We start from the raw sequence: 20,029 nt of genomic DNA, 5'->3' as shown, positions 1-20,029 counted from the left end.
ATCTCTTTATCGTTCCGATCGTGTAATCTCAAATTTATTTGAGTCTTTAAAATCTCCGTAGGCGCTGTATTGAATTTATTAAAATTGAAGTAGTATAGTACACTGCTATTGTTACACGTTTCCGTCTGTTTTTAATTTCAATAACGGTATTGTAAATTCATCGCACTACATGGAATGCGTACTAAAATGTTTATACACTTGTCCGTGCGTTGGTTCCATATACTTCGTTTGCGAATGGAAATTAAAAATTAACTTACATCTAACTTGTCTTATACCTAACTTATAATCTATATTATGCGATAAATTTTTTTGATAATTTGATTCGTCGTTTCAATCCCATGGAAAGCCACGAACTGTCAGTTCTGCGCAATTCGAAGATTAGACTAGTTCGGGTCTTTACGAATCACGCAGTTCTGAACGCCTTTCACATTCTGCTTCGTCTGCGACTGGTTCCCGCGGGTAAATCCGGGAAGGGCTCGCATCAAGGGTGCCCATCTTTCGAGCACTCGATTAGCTTATCGTGGGTGCGGTTTGTGGATAACGAAATAGCTGAGCCTCGTCCGAATGCTCAGGGAAAGCGTCAAACGCCCGGGGGGTGAGGTCTGAACCTCCGGGAACGAGGCATATCTCTTATATATATATATATATATATATATATATATATATATACATACATATATACATATATATATACCTGTTCCCTAATATATATCCTCGCGCAAGAAACAAAAGGAAGAAATAAGCCGGAGAATGAGGATAAAAAGGAATGAGACTAAAAGAAAAGGGAAAAAAATCCGACGGTGCAGGTCAGGATGATGCCCGACTACCTCCTTAGGAACCGATTGTCTTCTTCTTCTGCTTTAACTAATACTCGCTGCGAAGAGTGGTAATACAGACGCCGATGCCGATGCTTCATGGTGTTTCAGCCTCAACCTCATCGCCGGCTGCCGGGGCAGCAGTTTATACACTCGGTGGAGTTTTGCCTTCGCGTTTGTTCCTCGAGGCTTAAAGTTAGGCGTGCGGTGGGCCTGGAATGCTCTTAAACTCCTTGTGATCCTTCCAGTTCGGGATAACCTCTCCCTTGTGTCTCTATCCGTTTGTCATTTCCTGAAGATCATTCATCAAGCCACCTCCTCCACGTCTTCCAGTCTCCCTGAAATAATGGTTCGATTTTCCTTGGTGCAGTCATGGAAATTCCGTCAAGCGGATAAGGAACTTTGGCCAAGAATCGACAGTTTTAGCCAATTTGGTTGCGAGATTTTTTCTTTCCAGCAGTCGATGCGATATCGTAATTCATTGATTATTATCGATATCGGGGCACAGATGGAAAATTAAATATTCAACGGTATTAACTTGGTAGAGGAAAAAGTGTTTCAATAAATTTGTATACCTAAAATAGTCTTCTATTTGAATAAAATGAGGCAACGTAGAGTGAAGTAGAACAAATCTATTAGGCTTCGAACGAAGCATCGGTATCTAAAGCTTCTTGTCATAATAACTTGTTTAATACTCAATGCAGGACGTTGATCTCGTAATAAAGTTAATCAGAAGTATGAATTTTTGGCCAACCAACCTCCCTAATCTTTGAGCAAACATTGCGAGACGAAAAAGAAAACGAATCAGCGTAACAAACAATTAATCCTTAAAAATTGTGTTTAAACAAAAAAGAACCAGATTGAAATATGCTTTCTCTTTCCATACTTATATTTCTTTGCAATAGCTATCGAGAATGTTTCATTTTTCTTGAATGTATCTTGTCTTTTTCGGTAACGTTAAAACCAGTTTAACCATACAGTGCACGATGCAGCGACGTGGAGAAATAGTACATTGTCTAACAAGGAGGCAAACTCGGTCTTTTCGGGCCGAGCGTAAGTTTGCAATATCAGTCGTAGGTGAAGTCAAAGACGAATATTGAAAATACGCGAGGCGAAAATACGGTTGCCTTCTTGTTACGCACGATTCTTGATACAACAAGAGTATGTTGCGCGTTTTTTCACGAAGCACGAAATTGAGGTTAGGGTCGCGTAACGTCAGATCTGTCCGCGCAGCGCATGCGCGCAGTGCAGAAAGGACCACTTTTACCTCTGAGTACTTGAAAGCAGTCTTTTCCGCATGCGCATTTGCAGACTCACTCTACCATCATAAAAACGAGTTCTTTGTGTACGGAAAAAACGTGTAAGTGGTATCAAGAATTTTACTCCAAGTCAAATTGGTAGAAAAAGAGGAGAGTGGAAAAAAAAAAAAAAGAGATGGAAATAAAATTTGTGCCGGATAATTCGAACTCTGCAACATTCTTGGAAAGTTTTTTAGTTTTTTTTTTTTTTTTCCTTTTTTTTTCCGTTTCTTTTTCTATGTATCCCTGGGAATTGGTAAAAATACTGGAAATAAAAATCCATCGTTAAGTACCGCGAAAACAGAACCGCTGTTAAATTTCCATTCAAATTGTATTAAGATAACCGAATTTCACAAATCTTGTCTCTACTTTAAATAATCCAACAGTTATACAATCATACACATTATTTTCACACACATGTAGATGGTGCGCGTAAGATGTAAGCAAGTTCGCTCAACTAGCGGAATCGTATTACTCGCGATACTCAAACTTGAGCTACGGGCTCAACATCTGTGCAACATTACGTGCGGATAGGTATAATATTATTGATATAAGAAATAAGATGGAGAATATTGAAAGAGAAAAAAACAAAAAAAAGAAAGAAACGAAATCGCGTTGCCTCTCTTGTTGTACAATGGTAATAAAATACGTATAATCGTAACGGGATTCGGTAAGAATTTGTAATAACACGTAATGTAAAGAAGCATATCGAACGACCGTTGGAAGTCTTTGAAACTGTTTGGAACGATCGCGGTTATAATAAATATTCGCCCCGCTTATGTGCTTTAGGCAGGCATTCTGATATACGTAATACATATATATATATATATATATATATATGTATATATATATATATATATATATACCGTGTGTTGTACAGGTACGATATTATAGGTATAATATATACGCGTGTTGCGCGCGTGTCTGATCGTTACGAGTGTTTATAGATGGTTTTTTTTTTTTTTCTTCTTCTTCTTCTTATTTCTTCAACTCCTACTTCTTTTAATATCAAAAGCTCCCGACTCTGTTTCCGATTCACTTAATAAATTCTCGACAATTAATGTAATACTATCACACGGACTAAACCGCTCCCAATTATACGTATGTCGCGTGTCGTATATTATACGGCGAAGGGCAGCGGCGGAAATGAATTGAGCGAAAAGTGCGTCGTCAAAACATTTTGTGTTTTTAACACAATTTAAAGTACTAAAATACTGCCTCCTTAATTATCATCATCTGCGCGGTTAATAGGAGGGAAAAAAAAATTATCCCCTTTCTTTTTTGCTCCGTAATTATGATCTGCAATTGTACGGATTGATCGTTTGATGTTGGAGCAAAAAAGAAAAATGACAGACAGAGAGAGAGAGAGAGAGAGAGTGCAGAAAGAAAAGTGAAAATTTCAATATATGAGCGAAGTTTTCAAACCGTACAATTTTCACATGTTCAAAATTACCTGATGCACTCGAGCCGACGGAGTCGTCGGTATCTTTCGTTAATCTTTCGACGAGGTGAGCGATGCGTTTTTTCAGTTTCGTCACGTCCTTTATCGGCTCCAATTCACCGACCGTTCGCAACATTTCGTTGTCAGATTTTCTCATTTTTGAACGCAAGGCGCTGGAAACCGCTGCGTCGGCGATTTCTTCCCAATCCTGCGAAATTTTTCGGTCTCGTTATATAAATTTTTTATTCCTTCTCCCCGGCTTGAGCGGACGATTTTTCTTCAAACTTCGTTGGCAATTAGTTATCCACGTTATAGATCGTTGGTCGTAAAAGATGAAACGAAAAATGAAGGACTGCAGAGTTTGAGTACATACATACATACATATATATATATATACATGTATCTGATTATAAACGTACATAAAAGACTCCGTGGATGCGTGGATTCGCAATTTGGCGGGATAGTTTGTTTAATGGTATTTCGAAAGTATACACTTCTTACAAGTTCCAGTTTACGACGAAACGTTAGGCATGTGTGTATAACTTTTTGAACGCTTTAGCATAAAGGTGCGTGTAAACGAAAAATGATTTCGTAGAGCCGATCTTTGTATAACAGTGTTTGGTCTATTAAATGGGTAGTTTACGACTTCTTAGAGAATATCGTTGGCTTTTTTTCAAGTGGGCAAAAAATTACGATACTACAATAATCAAAACGCCCGTTTAGATAAATAAATTTATCCAGCCGCTTAACGTAGCCCAGATATACCTACGTAAGTATGTTAAGTATATACCTGCCGATGATGAAGAGATAAAAAAAAAAAAAAAAAAAAAAACAGGTAGAGCGAGAAAAATTGAGGAAGGTACGAAACACCTGGCGAACTATTTTCCAAAGATTTGGATAACTCCGGGCGCTTCGAACTTCATCGCGTAGGTACATTCGGATTCTATAATTGCAATATCGTTGTTATTACACGAGGCCAGCTGCGCAGCATGGAATTATCTTTATCATGTCTGTTTGCAAGAAGGATGACGGAAAGAAAAATAATCACGAAACTTGCTTCCCGTGGTTATATCTTTAAACCAACTTTCTTCGGTGAGATAAATAATCAATAAATACTCGGTACCTACTCGCCAGTTGTACGCTGTACAGACTCACACATTATACATTACAGGATATACGTAATGAATTACGCTCGCTCTAAGATCTGCGATTTGCAATTCTTTCTCATTTTCTCTTTTTTTATCCCAGCGAACACTGGGTTTGATTCTACGTTCAGATTTTTGTTTGAATTTACACTGAGAAAAATTTCATTTGTTACAGTAACTGGAAAAATTGAGTAAAACAGGTATCGTTATAAAAACTGTTTGAATATTGTTGGAATTAGGAAAAACGAGGTACGCGAATCCATTTTGCGCTATCGTCGATCCTTTTTTGGTTATTGCAACGCAAAATCAATTTCTGAGGTTTACTCTACTTTTTTAGTTAAACCAGGCTTTAACGTCAATTTATCGTTGCACGAGCATTAAATTTTCGCAACGGTTGCAAGAAAATATAGCAACAGTGATCGTAATGAGAAGGAAAAATTAATTTTCTTTTTGTACCTAGAAGTATATTTTTCGATTGTGGTAAAAAATGAAAATAGTTAAGGACCGAGCGCTAACCGGAACTAAAAATTTCTCCGAGTGTACGGAATCTTTCGTGATTCATTTCTCGCGCTAACCTATCGTCTGATTTTCTTTCTCCTCTTGAATAAACAATATTTGTACGAATATTGAAGGATCGCGAGGGTCTCAAGGAGAGGATGCGAGGTACCTTAAGGCGAAGAAAATGTATCGGAAGGAGGGAAGAGCAGGGTAAAGCTAGAGGGAAAGAAAGAGAGAGAGAGAGAGAGAGAGAGAGACAGAGAGAGGGAAAAGGCGGCTGCACTAGAATTAGATCCTACGAGATTAAATCGGAGGAGCAATTTGCATCGAACGGTGTCGGCTTCTTCAAACGAATCTACAACTTGAATGATTCCAAAGATAAGAATTACGCCTCCGTACTTATTCTACGCTGTGCCGATGATAACGCCTTTATCGCTCACCGGCTTGAAACAATTTTTAATAACACCGCGTTTCAGGTACAGTCATTCAAAGATCACTGATTTTTATAACCAATTATTAAATCGCATGTACGAGCTATTCGTGTTTGAAAATTTTATTTCAAATGGCAAGGGATGAAGTTCTGGGGAATTATCAATAAATGTTCGCTCGTAAATAACAGATGTATCGAAGCAAACGAAAAGGCTTCTATTCAAATATTTTTAAAAAAGCTTGAATTATTAAAAATTATCCCAACTTCAATCACCCTGAATATTAAATATTTTCCAAGGTACGTCGGAATAATTTCCAAAACCCTGTTATTTCCCAAACATTATTTTCATTTCAATTATTTCTACTTCGTGTAATATGAAATTGAAAAGCCTGTCAAACAAGTGAATTTATTTTCTCATCAATAGTAAGTAACACGCGATCCAAGAGTATGAAAAGTGATTTGACGTTTAAAAATTAGAAACAATCCCGCGCCGAGACTTTTGCCTGTTACCGTGTTTCTGTTACAAGTAAAACGCGTCTAATCGTAATGCGAATAGACGACGAACCGTAGAAGCGTGCAACAGCAGCTGCCGCGGCATTAAACGCGTATTTATCGTTAGTCAAAGAGTGCATCGCAGTCGACTGGCTTGGTGATAAATTCAAGAGTACAACTGCGATCTTTGAGAATGTAGGTGGATGCAATAGGTGTGTACGTGTATGCAACAACAGTCGGGATTCGCCAGCGCCTGCCTTGACAAAGGACACGCGAGTTTAATGCACGTAATCTCCAAGTTTATACACGTGTATTTGCCTTTGCGTGTACGATAAAAATAAAGAAAATTTAATGATAAAGCGGTAATTAGACTGTAAATCTTACGTACACATACATACGTACAATATCGCTGTGCAGCTGCGGCGTGAATCCGATCGCTGACTCAACTAACGCGTATTTATCATCGCTTACATTTGTTTGCAATAATAACAGCAAGGAGGAAATCGCTCGCTCCAGATTTTTCTCACTTCGAAATTGTTTCTGAAATGAGAATAAAATTGGGAACGGTATTTCGGTAGATGTCAGCTGTGAATGAAACATGTAATAAAAACAACAAAGTTTGAAAATCTTCACCGTATATAAATATGTATGTATCAGGTTTTTTTGGATAAAGATTATTTGCGACTTTTCATTTATAATTTCACATTTTTTTCTATCGCTTGGATCAATCGTAATATCAATATATGTCGGGGAAAAAAGCCACGCTTGTAATATCAAGTCTCCGGTTGATGTTTGAGAAGTGTAATCGACAACTTTTTCGTTATTAATTCAATCTCATAAAATAGTTATTATTCAATATGAAGTTTTAACTTATTGTTAGGGGAATAAGATTCACGGTTGATATATTCTTGTGTTACGGATCGTGATCTTTGGGTTGAATATAAAAGTCGGGAAAAAAATAATTATTGAAATGCTACAACGTTTTTCTTCACAAATTGGAAGAAAATTTTTAAAAAAGTGAAAAATCAAATGAGCGCGATTTCGCACATAACTTAGAACGCTCATCTTTTCACAGAATTCTTCTTTGAACCCAAACAAACTTTTTAGGGGGTACCGCGGTGTAAAATCGTAAATCATTTTTTTCTGAAACACCCTAATACGCATACAATCACTGAAAACATTTCACAAGAAGAGTCACGACGTACGCGTTACATTTGTGTTCAAATTTGACTTGGGTGATCGTTTTTTATTAAGCTATACTTATCTCGCTGAAATAACACTGATTAAACTTTGAGTACACACGATAAATTGCTTACGTAAAATCCTGTGTATATTCTTGTACACGCGCTTTGATAGTTACAATACCCGATTCTACCTTTGAAAAACCCGTGCGTGTCTCGAGAGAATCTTTTGACATTGAATTTTTGAACTATTCACATTTTTCCGTCATTTCGAAACGCAATCCGATTACAATGGGATTGCGAAAGAAACTTTTAAGCACGTACCTACAGTGCCACAGTGAAACGGCGATTTCAATTTATCGCAATCGTTAATGTTATACGGTAGAAATAAATTTTATCATACAGTGAAGTAAAGTCTGTGGTTCACGAATGTTACGCGGACACCTGGATAAGATTTTTTTACCTTGTTCATGCATATTTTTTTCTTTTTCTCCATATTTTCTCTTACTTCTCTTTGCATACTCACCAGCTGGGCATCCTTAAGATCATCCAGAAGCGTAAACATCATATCGAACGTGTCGTCCAATAAAAACGTCAACGATTTTAACGATCTGGTCGATCTTTCCTTAAAGTTGTAAACCATTTTTTTCTCGATATTTCTCAGCTGCGTTGCCAGCAGATCGAGGGCCTCCTGTGTACTTATTAATAATTCATCAGGTGCATATTACCGCGAAGCAAAAAATCCTTATGCTCTGATCAAAACTGTTATTGATTTCACCGTAACCGGTAATGGGTGGAATTTTGATTCTCCGCCATGCAATCAAAATTAACAGGATTCGTGTATAACGTGGAACGGGAAGAAGATTTAAAAAAAAAAAAAAAAATTAAAATAAAAATAAAAATCACAGCGCTAAATTGCGAATGAGAATTATTAATGCATGCGCATCGCGTATTACAGACAGATAAGATTCGATCGAGGAGGAGGGGGAGGAGACTAGGCTATGCGGTTGGAATTGTCTACGAAACGATGACGAAGAGACGGGGGAGAGAAAATGAAATATTTTCGTTCAACGATAAGATAAACAAATGATCCGTGGAAATAGGCTTCTTCGGAGTTGATTGAACTGAACGAAAAAATCTCGGTAATTATAATCGCAAGTAACACGTGTCTCTTGGTGTCAGTCAGTAAGTCACTGACTTAGCCGTCGATCTCACAATATGCCACCAAAGAAGATGTCACTCGGTTCATAACATATCCCCGAGTAATTTACTGCCGTTCTCATCTGTACGTATAACATATACGATGAGTGCATCGTAAACAGCATCGATTATTACCGACGAGACGTAGATCCGCTCTCTCTCTCTCTCTCTCTCTCTCTCTCTCTCTGTCTTCCTCCCCCTTTTCCACGTTCTAATTGCATTATGCGTTCCCAGATGCGTGCTCGTGTGGGTGTTTCGTACGAATGCATATATATGTTTATACATATATGTGTGCGTGTCAAAAGGTTCGATAACACCGGACTGGCTTCGATGTTAATAACGCGATTGTTGTACAATATAACACGAAACCTGCAAAGAGTTGTAACAAATTACACGCGGATGACGCGTTCGATCTAAAAAGTAAAAGACGCGAATTCTCATTAACGACTCCTCGTTGGCGTGTATTGTGAATTTTAATTTTGAAAATTCGAAAGTAATGGTTGAGATAAAAAAAAAAGAAAAAAATAGAAAAAAATAGAAAATGAAAAAATATCCGGGAGATACAATAACGAGAAAAAGAATCATTCAGGCGTGCAACAATCAACAACGTCTCGTTTATCGGGACACAATGAAGTTCGCCGTTTAAAGAAAACTTCTCGAGGACTCGAACCGACCGAATCGCTTACATCCAATCTATAAATCAGATTCCTTTTGTACTCTCGACTACGCGTTGTTGTACAGCTGAGGCTAGTTAGACCGGCAATGAAAGCAGGGACTTATCGCGTGAGTCTCATGTAATTACGCGATTTGTATAGATCTATATTTAAATTGCAGCATTGCCGGCAGAGCCAAGACGACGCTCACTATGTTACGCACCTTGATTCTTCTCACTTCCTGCCGGGACGCAAAGTGAACGTCTATGTGAGCATTCAGAATTTGCAGCTGCACTTGGCTCGTTACACAGTTACATTGTTTCCTCGAATAATAACCATTCAAACGGGCTATTAACTGCCTGCCAACCGGTCCCACAGCCAGACTGTCCTCCGATTGAAGACGGTATCTGTTCGACGACGTTCCCGACGCTATAGACACCACGGTTCCCGTGTACAAGTATTGCAATCCTATTGCGTTGTTGTTACGACCGAGAGTCGCCTCCTCGCCGATGAACTCTGTCGGGCAATCATTAACGTCAATGAGAAGAGCTTGCGAGTCGTTGCGGGACGAGTCCGGTGGAAATTCTTCGACGAGATACCGCGAAGCCGGATAGCGGATGAATTTAAATTTGGAAATAACGGAGATATACGCGCACACTGAGAAAACAATTTCATTTCTTACGGTGAATAGAAAAATTGAGTAAAACAGGTGTCGTTAACAAAAACTGTTTGCGCTATCGTCGATCCTTTTTTGCTAATCGCAACGCAAAATCAGTTTCTGAGGTTTAGGTACTCTACTTTTTTAGTTAAACAAGGCTTTAACCTCAATTTATCGTTGCACGAGCATTGAATTTTCGCAATAGTGATCGCGATGAAAAAGAATAGCAACGGATACCAGACTTTCCGGTAACGGCTACAACACTGATTTTCATTTTCTACCCAGAACTGTATTTTGTCGATTGTGGTAAAAAATGAAAATAGTTACTAGGAAATGAAAATTTCTCTCAGTGTATATCGGTGAAACTTACCGGGAAACAGTTGACTCAGACTGACGATCGGCTCGTCCGATTTCACGGTTATCGAGAACGATGAACCGCTCTCAGGAGGACAGAGTTTCGCCACCAGTCTTACGGGCACCTGAGCTTTTCTCTGCAGTACTCTTATCGCCCCAAAACTATTCTCGTACGTTACCGTAACCACGGTTTCCAACGACGCCGGAACGGCTTTGTCGCCCATGTGAATTACCGACTGTGCCAGATGTCGATCACCTTGGAACCGGAGTTTAAAAGCATTCGTTACTCAAGCGTTCGGTCGGGTTTTTGCCTTCCTATATCGTTCGTAACGCAACGTGAAACTCTCGCTCACACAGATTAGCGATCTCGTGATAATCCGCCCTGACGATCAGAGGATCGTGAACTTCGAAGCTGACTTGAACCTGCCGCAACGGTGCGTAAGGTATCAATTCCACCGACACTCGGCACATCGAGTGTTTCTCCGTTTCGACGGCGAGTTCCTCGTTGAACGGACAAGGCTCCAGATGAGGTGACATCCATACGGATATGCCTATCTCCGATTCGGCAGTGGCGTTGGTCAGGGAACTGTCTGCGACAAGCAGGTGTCGTAGGTATGAGAAATGAGAAGGGTAGCCGATTGGAAATGTCTGTTGGTGACGATGAATTCGATGCTGTCTCGACTTGGTGAATTTTTCCAAATAACCATTCACCGTTTAGTGGTAACCTTGCGTATCGCAGATCGAAACGGTTCCACAGATCAGAAAGTTACTTTCACTTTAAAGATTTCTATCAGTTACCTGAAGCCGCTGATTTCTGGAGCATTTTTCTGTACTTTGCAACGTCACTCTCAGCCGTTTCGTAGTTGAAATCTTTTGTGCAGGATACCGGGGGAGCTACGAACAGGGAAGGTTCGGTACCCAGGAAACATCCTTCCAGCGAACCTTCGTCGGAAAGTAAGACTATCACGCCTTCCAGATGCTGCAGGGAGTATCAAAAGTCTCCATTTAATATGTCTTTACGCGTCAAGGTTTTTTTTTCTTTTTTTTTCGTCGCGTACGCGAATAATTACGCAAATGAATTAATTGCGACACATTGTGGCTGCTGGCATGGCAGATGGCCGCATCAATTAGAATAGCAACAGGCTGATACCGACTCGTGTCAGTATATATACATATAACCCGACTCGACGTCTGTGCACTTTGTTGTCCTAGTCCGTTTGTCGTTCGTTATCTGTTCTAGGTATAGTTTATCTCGCTTTTCCGTTGTCGTTAATTATGTACGTTTATCGTTGCGGTACTTTTCTACTCATTTTTTTTTTTTTTTTCATCGCTAGCGTTTTTATTCACCAGCCACTATCACTTTTTATCCGGTATAATTGTCGTCGGTATACCCCGTGAGCTTCTCGTGTTTTGTAATTGTAAAAATTATTCGTCGAACAAAATGAAATCACCTGAAAATTTCCCCTGTTCACTGCTACAGGAGCGAAGGGCAATTGCGCTGTCCATCTCAGCGTCGTGCCTTCGTACACCATCAAAGTGTTAGTTTCGGTGACTGTCATTACCATCAGAACGCCGTCGGGTTCTGGAAAATCAAAGTTTCCGTTTACAAGATTGGGAATTTAGCAGCGCTTTAAGGATCTCTTTCCTCACCTACGACGTAGACGTGGAAACACAGAGCCGCGTAATCGAACCGCTTCGTGTACTTCAGCGAACAATCGTCTTTCAAACAATAAAGACTTCTTTCGCCCAGCACTACTATCGCTAATTCAACGCTGCTCAGAGTTGCGATTTTAACGTCCATCACGGCCTCGCCAAGGTTGTATTTCCAATCGGGGTAAAGACTTTTACCGAGCTCGGATGGTTGCTTCTCTTTGTTCTTGTCGAACTCTGCTATGTGCTGGTACCTGTAGAGGCGTGAAAAAAAAACCCAGGTTTGTGCTTTTAGTAATTAAGGCTTCGACGATCTTTGTTTGCCGAAATGCCGACGGCTCCAAGCCGAAAATCGCGTGGGCCGATCGGTTTAAGTTTGCGGATAACATGCTCGAGGGACAAACCTGTAGCATTCAAAGACCCAGGCAGAGTTGAGGGTTACGAACGCGTCGTTTTTGGCAACGTATATCAAAGGAGTTGGCAACAAATAGTTTGTCAAATTATAACTGAACGCAAACGTTTCCTGCTCGTAGAACAGCAGCGTTCCGTCAAGGCATTGTACACAGAGGAAATCCCTCCCCTGGACACCGCCGAATGGTCCGACCGTCAAAGTAGCTCCAAGACGCTTCAGATTGTGTTCATAGGCAATGTTTAAAACGCACCGATCTTCTGCAACGGTTAAAAATTATGCAACCGACGAATGAGAGACGCGGAGAAATATATATATATATATAGAGAGAGAGAGAGAGGGAGAGAGAGAGAGAAAGAGAGAGAGACAGAGAGAGGTGGACCGAACGAAGGTGCCGGTTCAATATCAGTGGCGAATAGACGCGGTTATTACCCTCAAAATTTTAACGGATTCTATTCTTTGTTGGCTCAAGGTAAAACACGATGATTTACGAGTGACTCTATGGATTATTCAACAAATGTCAAGTCATGCCATAATAAATATCGTATACGTAGGTATATGTATAAATGTATATGTATATTACGGCTTTTAAAAGCCCTCGGCTGCGCAGCCGCGCTCAGCTCACGATCAGCTCAGCTCAGCTCAGCTCAGCTCGGAGTGCTTAAATATTGTTGACCCTAAAAGATGTCACGGACGGTGAAAGCGCTGTGTAAACTGCAAGTGAGGCCAAATCCTTTGCCACATTAAACAATCTCCGATGGCTGATTGTTCAGGCTGACTTCTGTACGCGTTCTTCTTCATACATCCTAAATTCTTTTTCTTTCGTTTTCTTTTTTCCAACTTGACGTGCAGTTATTCCCTCAAACTCTACATTTGTTACAGAGTTTTCAATGCCTCTCCCTTGTACGTTTCTACTTTACTTTAAATTTTTGTAATTTCAATTTCAACAAACCCTCATCGGCCGCGTTGCCAATCATCGATACATTGTAGACGATCAAATTTGACGGAGACAGTACCGCCAAGTGTAGATTTTGCGATCCGCTGAAATTATCGAATAATATGAATTTCCAAATGCATGAACCTTTCTTTTCGTAACTAATGTGTATTTTTTATTTTTTTTTTCTTTGCTCAGAAAATAATTACATCGTGCAATATTTCGAATTAATGCTTTTGTTTTCACTCACGATACAAATTTACCGACGTTTAGATCAATGATTGGTTTTTCTAGCGACGATTCGAGAATTAGATCCGTCGGTTTGTATCCAGTCAAAGTTTTTCCCTCTTCAATCCACTTTGACGACGGTTTATAAATTCTGAGGTATCCGTTGTGGCTGCCGACGATAATCACGTTGTGAATGTCAGGTCCGAACAACGGGGTTACCAACAAACTGTGATTGTCGAACGCCTCGTTTTCGCCGCAATGCGTTCTCCACCACTCCCGTGTTTTAAATAGCGACATTTTTTGCAGTTGAACACTCGGTGATCCACGTCACGTTACCGGCTTCTGCACTCTTTTTGTCGGAATAATCCTATCGATATGTCTGCCACAACTTGTACCTGGACACCTCTTACCTGTACACCACAATGCCCTCGTTGTCATAGTTACAGGCGGCAAAACATCCAGTAAGGGATTCCTTTTTGCACGCCACTCGATATTGAGACCGGAGTAGATTTGTCGCTTGTATTTTGTAAAAATGGAAAAAATTCAGCTCTCAACCAATTTTATTTTCGAACTATAAGCCGCATCTGAATTATGGTACAAAGCTTCTTTTTGTTGAAACCACGACGTGTATGAATTGGTCTATTTAGATGATAAACTGCGAAAGCTAGTGCCAAATATTAATTTGGCTCAGGCTTTTCTCGGTAATTTGATTATGATTGAATCGATTCTCTGTAATGTTGCATAAAAGTTGAAACAAGTCCAAAAATTCTTGTGTTATCCCTCTCTGTTTAATCAACGCGACTTTGACGGAGTTGCTATTGGTGGAATTCATTATTTCAGTGTTATATAATTTATTGCATAAGTAAGATAAGTAGATTGTTTTCATCTTTTTACTGTAAACCTGAGTCTACTTTTAACCCTAATTTCTACTTTCGAAAAGTTCCATAGATCATCCAGTGGTGAAGGGAAGAAAATCGGAGTAAGCTTAAATAGATAAAAAAGAAATATACTCGAATTTTGTAAGAATACAAAATGTATTTGTCTTCGTAGCTAAATCTATCGGAATGCTACAGAAGACCAAGAAATTTCGTATATTGATACTACATTGACAAAAAATACGATCTGCTATAAGTTCCGATTGAGACATAAATAAACTAAGTAATATCATTTGTTCTTTGTATTTCGTTGCGTAATACCGACTTCGATGATTGATAATAACGCCTTACATATCGCGCTTAGCATTATTTCCGTGTACAACGTATTACGCATTTTCAGGCGCTGTAATGTCGTGTGTATTCGTATGGATTCGTCGATGGCAGCGACGTCTGGCGTTCTTTAATCGAACTATCGCGCGTCAGAATTGTCAGAAAATCACGCCTAGCTCCTGACGTTTCCGGGTGTTTCCAGGCCAGGAACTTGTGTCATCGTTAGAATTCGGTAACGGGGTTGTTGTAATTGTGAATAGCTGATACTCGGACAAAACAGCAGCTGAAAGAAAAAAAAAAGATATGGAGCCTCAAGATATTTATTACAACAAGGCGGAATACGTCGAGACGGTTCGTATATTTGACAGCTGAAGCCTTGAGACATAACCTAACATAACCTAACTTATAACCTCAATCTGAAATTCCGAATGTTGATGAATTCTCTAAACAGGCTTCGGGTAACAAAGTGAGCAGGCAAACAGTGCTCTGTGGATCACAGAACATAGTTCTTCATGGTAAAGTTATCGTTCAATCTGACGCTATTATCAGAGGTGACCTGGCGAATGTTAGAACCGGCCGTTACTGCATCATCAGCAAGAACGTCGTTATTCGTCCTCCGTTCAAAAAATTCAGCAAGGGGTAAGCGGTACCATTTTCAAAACTGATCTCTAACAATTGCGACACGTTTGTCGAGCAGCGATTCTTTAGTATCAAATTTTAGGCCTATAGGTAACTGTGTACATTTTAAACTAAGGCATTTGTTCATGAACTGACAATTGTGATTAGAATTTCCGCATTTTTATAGTATAATAGTTGCTTTAGAGAGAAGCTGGAATCAGTTGCGTTGTTACCACGTCTCGCAGCTAGATGCAGTTGAAATATGAGCCGTCAACCAAAAATATAAACTATATTGTCGATCATGGATCTTTTAAACGTTGTCATAGAATTTAATCAACTCTGTTTATTTTGGAAGTGATAAGTTGTGGTTATATTCATGAAGTTAAAGCTAACAGTAACAGTTAACACCCAAAATTCCTGTTTTCATTAAAATAAGTCAAGCAAACGACATTTTATCAAACCTTATGGAAAGCTGGTAATATTTTCAGAGTATCTTGCGTATTACCTTACTGAATTATCATATTCATAACAAGTTTACTGCACGTGACCGTCAACTTTGATCGCCGGCATCAATTTCATATTGTATTTCCAATAAGAATGACTTCCAAACGGTATATACTTTAGCAAATTTCTTATGATTTACTAATATATTTTTAAGTAAATTGACATTGCTTAGTTTGAATCATTCGTTGACAATCTTTTCAAATTAACATAAGTTTATAGAATATAAGAATCATTGTTGCAAAGACGGATATCCGATTTTATGTCATACCAACCTTGCATTAGTACTTCAACGCAATGCATTTCACTATCGATATCTGTAACCAGATGTGGAGAGCAAATTATTGGAAAATGGTAGGCTGTTGACCGCTGACAAAATCTAGTAAATTACTCATTTGAATAGTGACCGCTACTTCTGATGAACACCACTCCTCCTGCTTTGGTTCAATTTTCAATTGGTTTAATGTTTAATAATTCGTCTAAAGCAATGCAATACTTTTGTACACAAACAGCTCATGGCTGCAAGTTCCCCAGTTTAATTTCTCTTCCTCATGATTGCGTACGAACAAAGTTTAATTTTTCGTACACGATATCCACAGCGTAGCCTTCTTCCCTCTTCAAATGGGAGATCACGTGTTCGTTGGTGAGCGAGCAGTTGTTAATGCAGCAGTCGTTGGTTCTTACGTTCACATAGGAAAGGATGCTCTGATTGTACGTATATTTTTATAATGCAACGAGAAGAGGAAAGGCGTGCTTAGACAATTTCATTTATAATTCGCGATTTCAAATCACTCGATGTATTCATTTCGACGCGATCTACATTCATGTTTCTTTAAGCTAAAACCGTGAATAAATTCCAGGGAAGGAGATGCATTTTGAAAGACTGCTGCTTCATCGAGGATGGTGCTGTGGTGCCTCCGGAAACTGTCGTGCCTTCGTTCACACGATTTGCTGGCAATCCCGCTACCTGCGTAGAGGATTTGCCTGAGTGTACCTTAGATTTGATGCTTGATTACACTAAGAATTATTATCAGCATTTTCTACCAGCCAGAGTTTAAAATCAAATCTTACATCACTTGACAGCTGGTTTGAAACTTGATTGTATCGGTAATCTAACGAGTGTTTTGCTCTCGATCCATCGATCTCTGCGATCTGCTCGTTCACACTTACGTGAGTGGACACAGTTGTAACTCATTCCCGTACCCTTTGTGTTGCGAGACACTTGATATGCTTTTTGAATTGAGCTGGGGCAAAATCTTTTAATAAAATCGCATCAGCGCATCGCGCGAAGCTAATTTTACGTGTTTAGCACAATCCGACAAAGGTGACTAATCCAGTGACTAATTGAAATGGGCTAGGCAGAATTGTTTCCTTATGCGTTAAAATAACGTGTGTCAATGCGATATTAACTACTGTACGTGTATAGTTTCCACTAATTTATTATTTATAACGAAAGAATATATTATTCGAACGGTATTGTGATATGAAATACATGCGACTGCAGTTTCATTCGTAATTGAAACCAACCAACAATGTTACTTCTGGTTTTTAAATGTGCACTCAAAACATATATTTTTGCTTACTACATAGACAAGAGAGAGCGTACTGCATTCAATCGTTATCTTTCTTTATCAAGATTTTATTAAGCAGATACTTGAGCATACTTTGTGACCTTTCTCAATTGTGTCAATTTATGTTCGAATAACTGGGCAATGACTAGCGACAACTGGAGTAAATTCTACAACTTATATTAGTTGTTTCATGGACCTGGTATTTCTAATTGTAAGTCCATTAAAACGTGCTTACTAAAATCTACTTTCAGAAACGTGAAAAAACGATTCAAAAAAACGTACAATATACTTCTGACAACGTGTGCGAGGCTCAGTATACGGGTGCTAGTAGGCTTCTAGAAACGTTCCGTCAACGTCAATTTGTCCGCACATAGTTGCAATTCTTAATCTTGGGCAAATATGGTGACACGCTATCGCCCGCTAAGAACTTTTACCAGTAAAATTAAAAGTCTTGTGTATATTGATACACTTGTGCAAGACAATTTGTGCACAAATCTTGTTTCATTTTTCTTCAATAATCCATCTCCCCGTGAATTTCAATGCCAGTTATATTACGTTAATAAATTCGATTTTGATTCGAGTTCATCGTTCAAATCTGGACCCATTTTAAGTAGCTTTCTCAAAATATCTCGACCGATGACATTTGAAGAAGACAGTTTTGCTGAAAATGTAGAATACTGTCACAAAAATGTTGGTTATTCCAATATAGAAAATAATCCAAAATCAAAAAGGTAAATACAATTCGTTCTTAGCTGCAGAATCTGCGTGTAATTTGCAATATTAATTAAGTATTCAGCGACTGATTGTATATATACTTGTTCATCTTTTACTGTCGATCAATGTTCCCTTGGGTAAAAAATACGTCCAAAGTTCGCGTTTGTCACACCATTTGATCGAACCTGTACACAGTCGAAAAAGAAAACGGAGTTTGTAGTAATTGATAGATACAGATGTACCAAGAAAGTTTTTTCTACGTTCATAGTACGACAATTTAATTTACGAGTGTGTAGATAGATAACCGCGCCAAGTACGTCTCGAGATTTTACAAAGTTAATCGTAGATAAGAGTAATTCTGATGATGAGGCTGTCTAGTATGCGATAGTCTTACATGGCTACCTTTGGCGATACAAGTTTTAATTAATCGTTGTTGATATAAGACTCTGATATTACAAGTCTGTGTAATATTCGAGTTTCAAATAATTAGGAAAAAAGACAAATCTGAGACCTATTATGCGAATAACTTTGTACTACTTTACTACTTTACTACTTTGCGACCACTCAGAAGAATCTTCGAAGGAATGTCTGCTGCGTTTATTGGATGATTTCTTCCCCGCAGCATCGCGTTGCACTTTTCGTCGATACCAGATGAACTCGAATAAGAGAACAATCGGCGACAATAATACGCCACCAACAATTATTGCGAAGGGTGCGTAAACGTCGATCAAGCCAACGCTCACGAAGCTGGTGTGACCGTTGCATGTCGGCTTTTTTGAGTATAATCGTGTTATGTAACGGGTCTGTAATCCGCTTTCGTGCAACTTCAGCGCCCTGCGAGTGAGAATGATTTTCTCATTAGTTATACCGTCAATTTGAAGAATAGTAATTTGCGATAGGCGGCATTAAAAAACGCCCAAGCAACGTATCTCATTGAAGCTGAGCGATGATAAGGCTGTCGAAAACTGTATTACATCCGCCTGATACGTACGTTTCAATTTCTACAACGTGATCTTACCCAACTTTTATTATCTCCAGATACGGTGAGCGCTTTTGGATAGCTAAAAGAGGATCGAGGATGTTCATATAGTCGATTTCTTGAATGCCGCACTTCTCGTCCTCGTGGAATGTCTCCTGCACCAATTTGTAGGCCGAACCTAATTCAGCGTGAAACGCGAATTGCCCGTTCCTCAGCCTTCGCACTCCCTCTTCCATGCTCATCCACGCTGGCTTTTGACCTTTTGGTACAACTTTTTGCTCGTATATAGCCTTGCGAACTGGGTCTTGAAACGTCTGGACGAATAGAGAAATTCGTTATTGTGATATAAGGATTAGAGTGTACAACGCCGTGAAATGAAAAATCCTTGGGTCATTTAGTCGTTGCAGGAAAAGATTCTACGATATGATAACGTGAGTCTTTTCCAAAACCCGGATTAAGTCGATAACCGGGTGTTGTGCGCAATTTTAACAAAGCGTCGTAAAATTTATATATTCATTTCTCGGATTTTTCGTTTCGTATCTTATACGTGTATCGATCGATTAACGTTGCCTATATGATCAATCATTTATCAAAACTCCCTCAAATCCACCTGGATTACCGAAATGTAGAATTATTTCGCTTATACATGTAACGAGATGTTGCTATAGGTACCACATTGTTTTCATAATTACTTTTATATTCGTATCGCGAAGAGTCTCATGTACTGCGTACAAAATTCTTACCGGTAAAAAGTAACGATTGTAGACGATATCGGCGACCCCGATCTTCAAAGAACTGCGCAAAAGCTTGTCCAAGGTATTGATAGAACCAGTTGAGGATTGGAGTAAAGCGACTATGTTTGCGGTGTACGAAGTGTACAGGCTCAAAAGCGCGATGAACATCATCAGTACGATAATCCGTGTGGAAACCCGGCGCGGCTCGAACGTAGATCCTGAATCGTTATGTTGGCTACAAAATCAAAATCGACTAAACGAGAAAAAAAAAAATCAGAAAAATACTAACACATAGATTATACACTGAGGGAAATTTTTAGT

General features: G+C 39.1%; 3 protein-coding genes across 16 annotated transcripts in view; 1 reads left to right on the top strand and 2 right to left on the bottom strand.

Moving 5' to 3' along the window:
• Positions 1–671: 671 nt before the first annotated feature.
• Positions 672–13,955, bottom strand: LOC124183302 (protein PTHB1). Of its 5 annotated transcripts, none has more exons than XM_046571617.1 (13): positions 13,409–13,943; positions 13,177–13,265; positions 12,220–12,484; positions 11,816–12,069; positions 11,617–11,747; positions 10,964–11,144; positions 10,519–10,755; positions 10,182–10,421; positions 9,377–9,669; positions 7,827–7,991; positions 6,522–6,659; positions 3,567–3,762; positions 672–1,153 (listed from the first exon to the last, which is right to left on the bottom strand). In XM_046571617.1, exons 1-13 carry the CDS (start codon positions 13,681–13,683, stop codon positions 1,122–1,124), a joined length of 2,496 nt encoding a protein of 831 aa, XP_046427573.1. In that variant the 5' UTR covers positions 13,684–13,943; the 3' UTR covers positions 672–1,121. The 5 variants fall into 5 exon arrangements, with proteins under 5 accessions (XP_046427573.1, XP_046427575.1, XP_046427576.1 ...); XM_046571619.1 differs by having other exon boundaries at positions 12,220–12,481; XM_046571620.1 differs by lacking the exon at positions 672–1,153 and having other exon boundaries at positions 3,573–3,762; positions 6,508–6,659; positions 13,409–13,952.
• Positions 13,956–14,732: 777 nt separating this feature from the next.
• LOC124183308 (dynactin subunit 5) lies at positions 14,733–17,549 on the top strand. Its single transcript, XM_046571639.1, has 4 exons — positions 14,733–14,942; positions 15,043–15,230; positions 16,310–16,421; positions 16,571–17,549. Exons 1-4 carry the CDS (start codon positions 14,895–14,897, stop codon positions 16,766–16,768), a joined length of 546 nt encoding a protein of 181 aa, XP_046427595.1. The 5' UTR covers positions 14,733–14,894; the 3' UTR covers positions 16,769–17,549.
• Positions 16,958–20,029, bottom strand: part of LOC124183304 (glutamate receptor ionotropic, delta-2-like) — a 38,907-nt gene continuing 35,835 nt past the window's right edge. For 9 of the 10 annotated variants that reach the window (XM_046571633.1, XM_046571631.1, XM_046571630.1 and 6 more), the window contains 3 exons: positions 19,718–19,926; positions 19,014–19,288; positions 16,958–18,829 (listed from right to left, as the gene is read on the bottom strand). In XM_046571633.1, coding sequence (XP_046427589.1) covers positions 18,529–18,829; positions 19,014–19,288; positions 19,718–19,926 — 785 coding nt within the window. In that variant the 3' untranslated portion in view covers positions 16,958–18,528. Of the gene's footprint in view, positions 18,830–19,013; positions 19,289–19,717; positions 19,944–20,029 lie in introns of all 10 variants that reach the window. The other variant, XM_046571635.1, reaches the window with a different exon arrangement.

This window comes from Neodiprion fabricii, chromosome 5 (assembly GCF_021155785.1).
Source record: "Neodiprion fabricii isolate iyNeoFabr1 chromosome 5, iyNeoFabr1.1, whole genome shotgun sequence".
NCBI lineage: Eukaryota > Metazoa > Arthropoda > Insecta > Hymenoptera > Diprionidae > Neodiprion > Neodiprion fabricii.
Note: the sequence above shows the minus strand (reverse complement) of the source record. Positions and strands in the feature narration are given on the sequence as shown.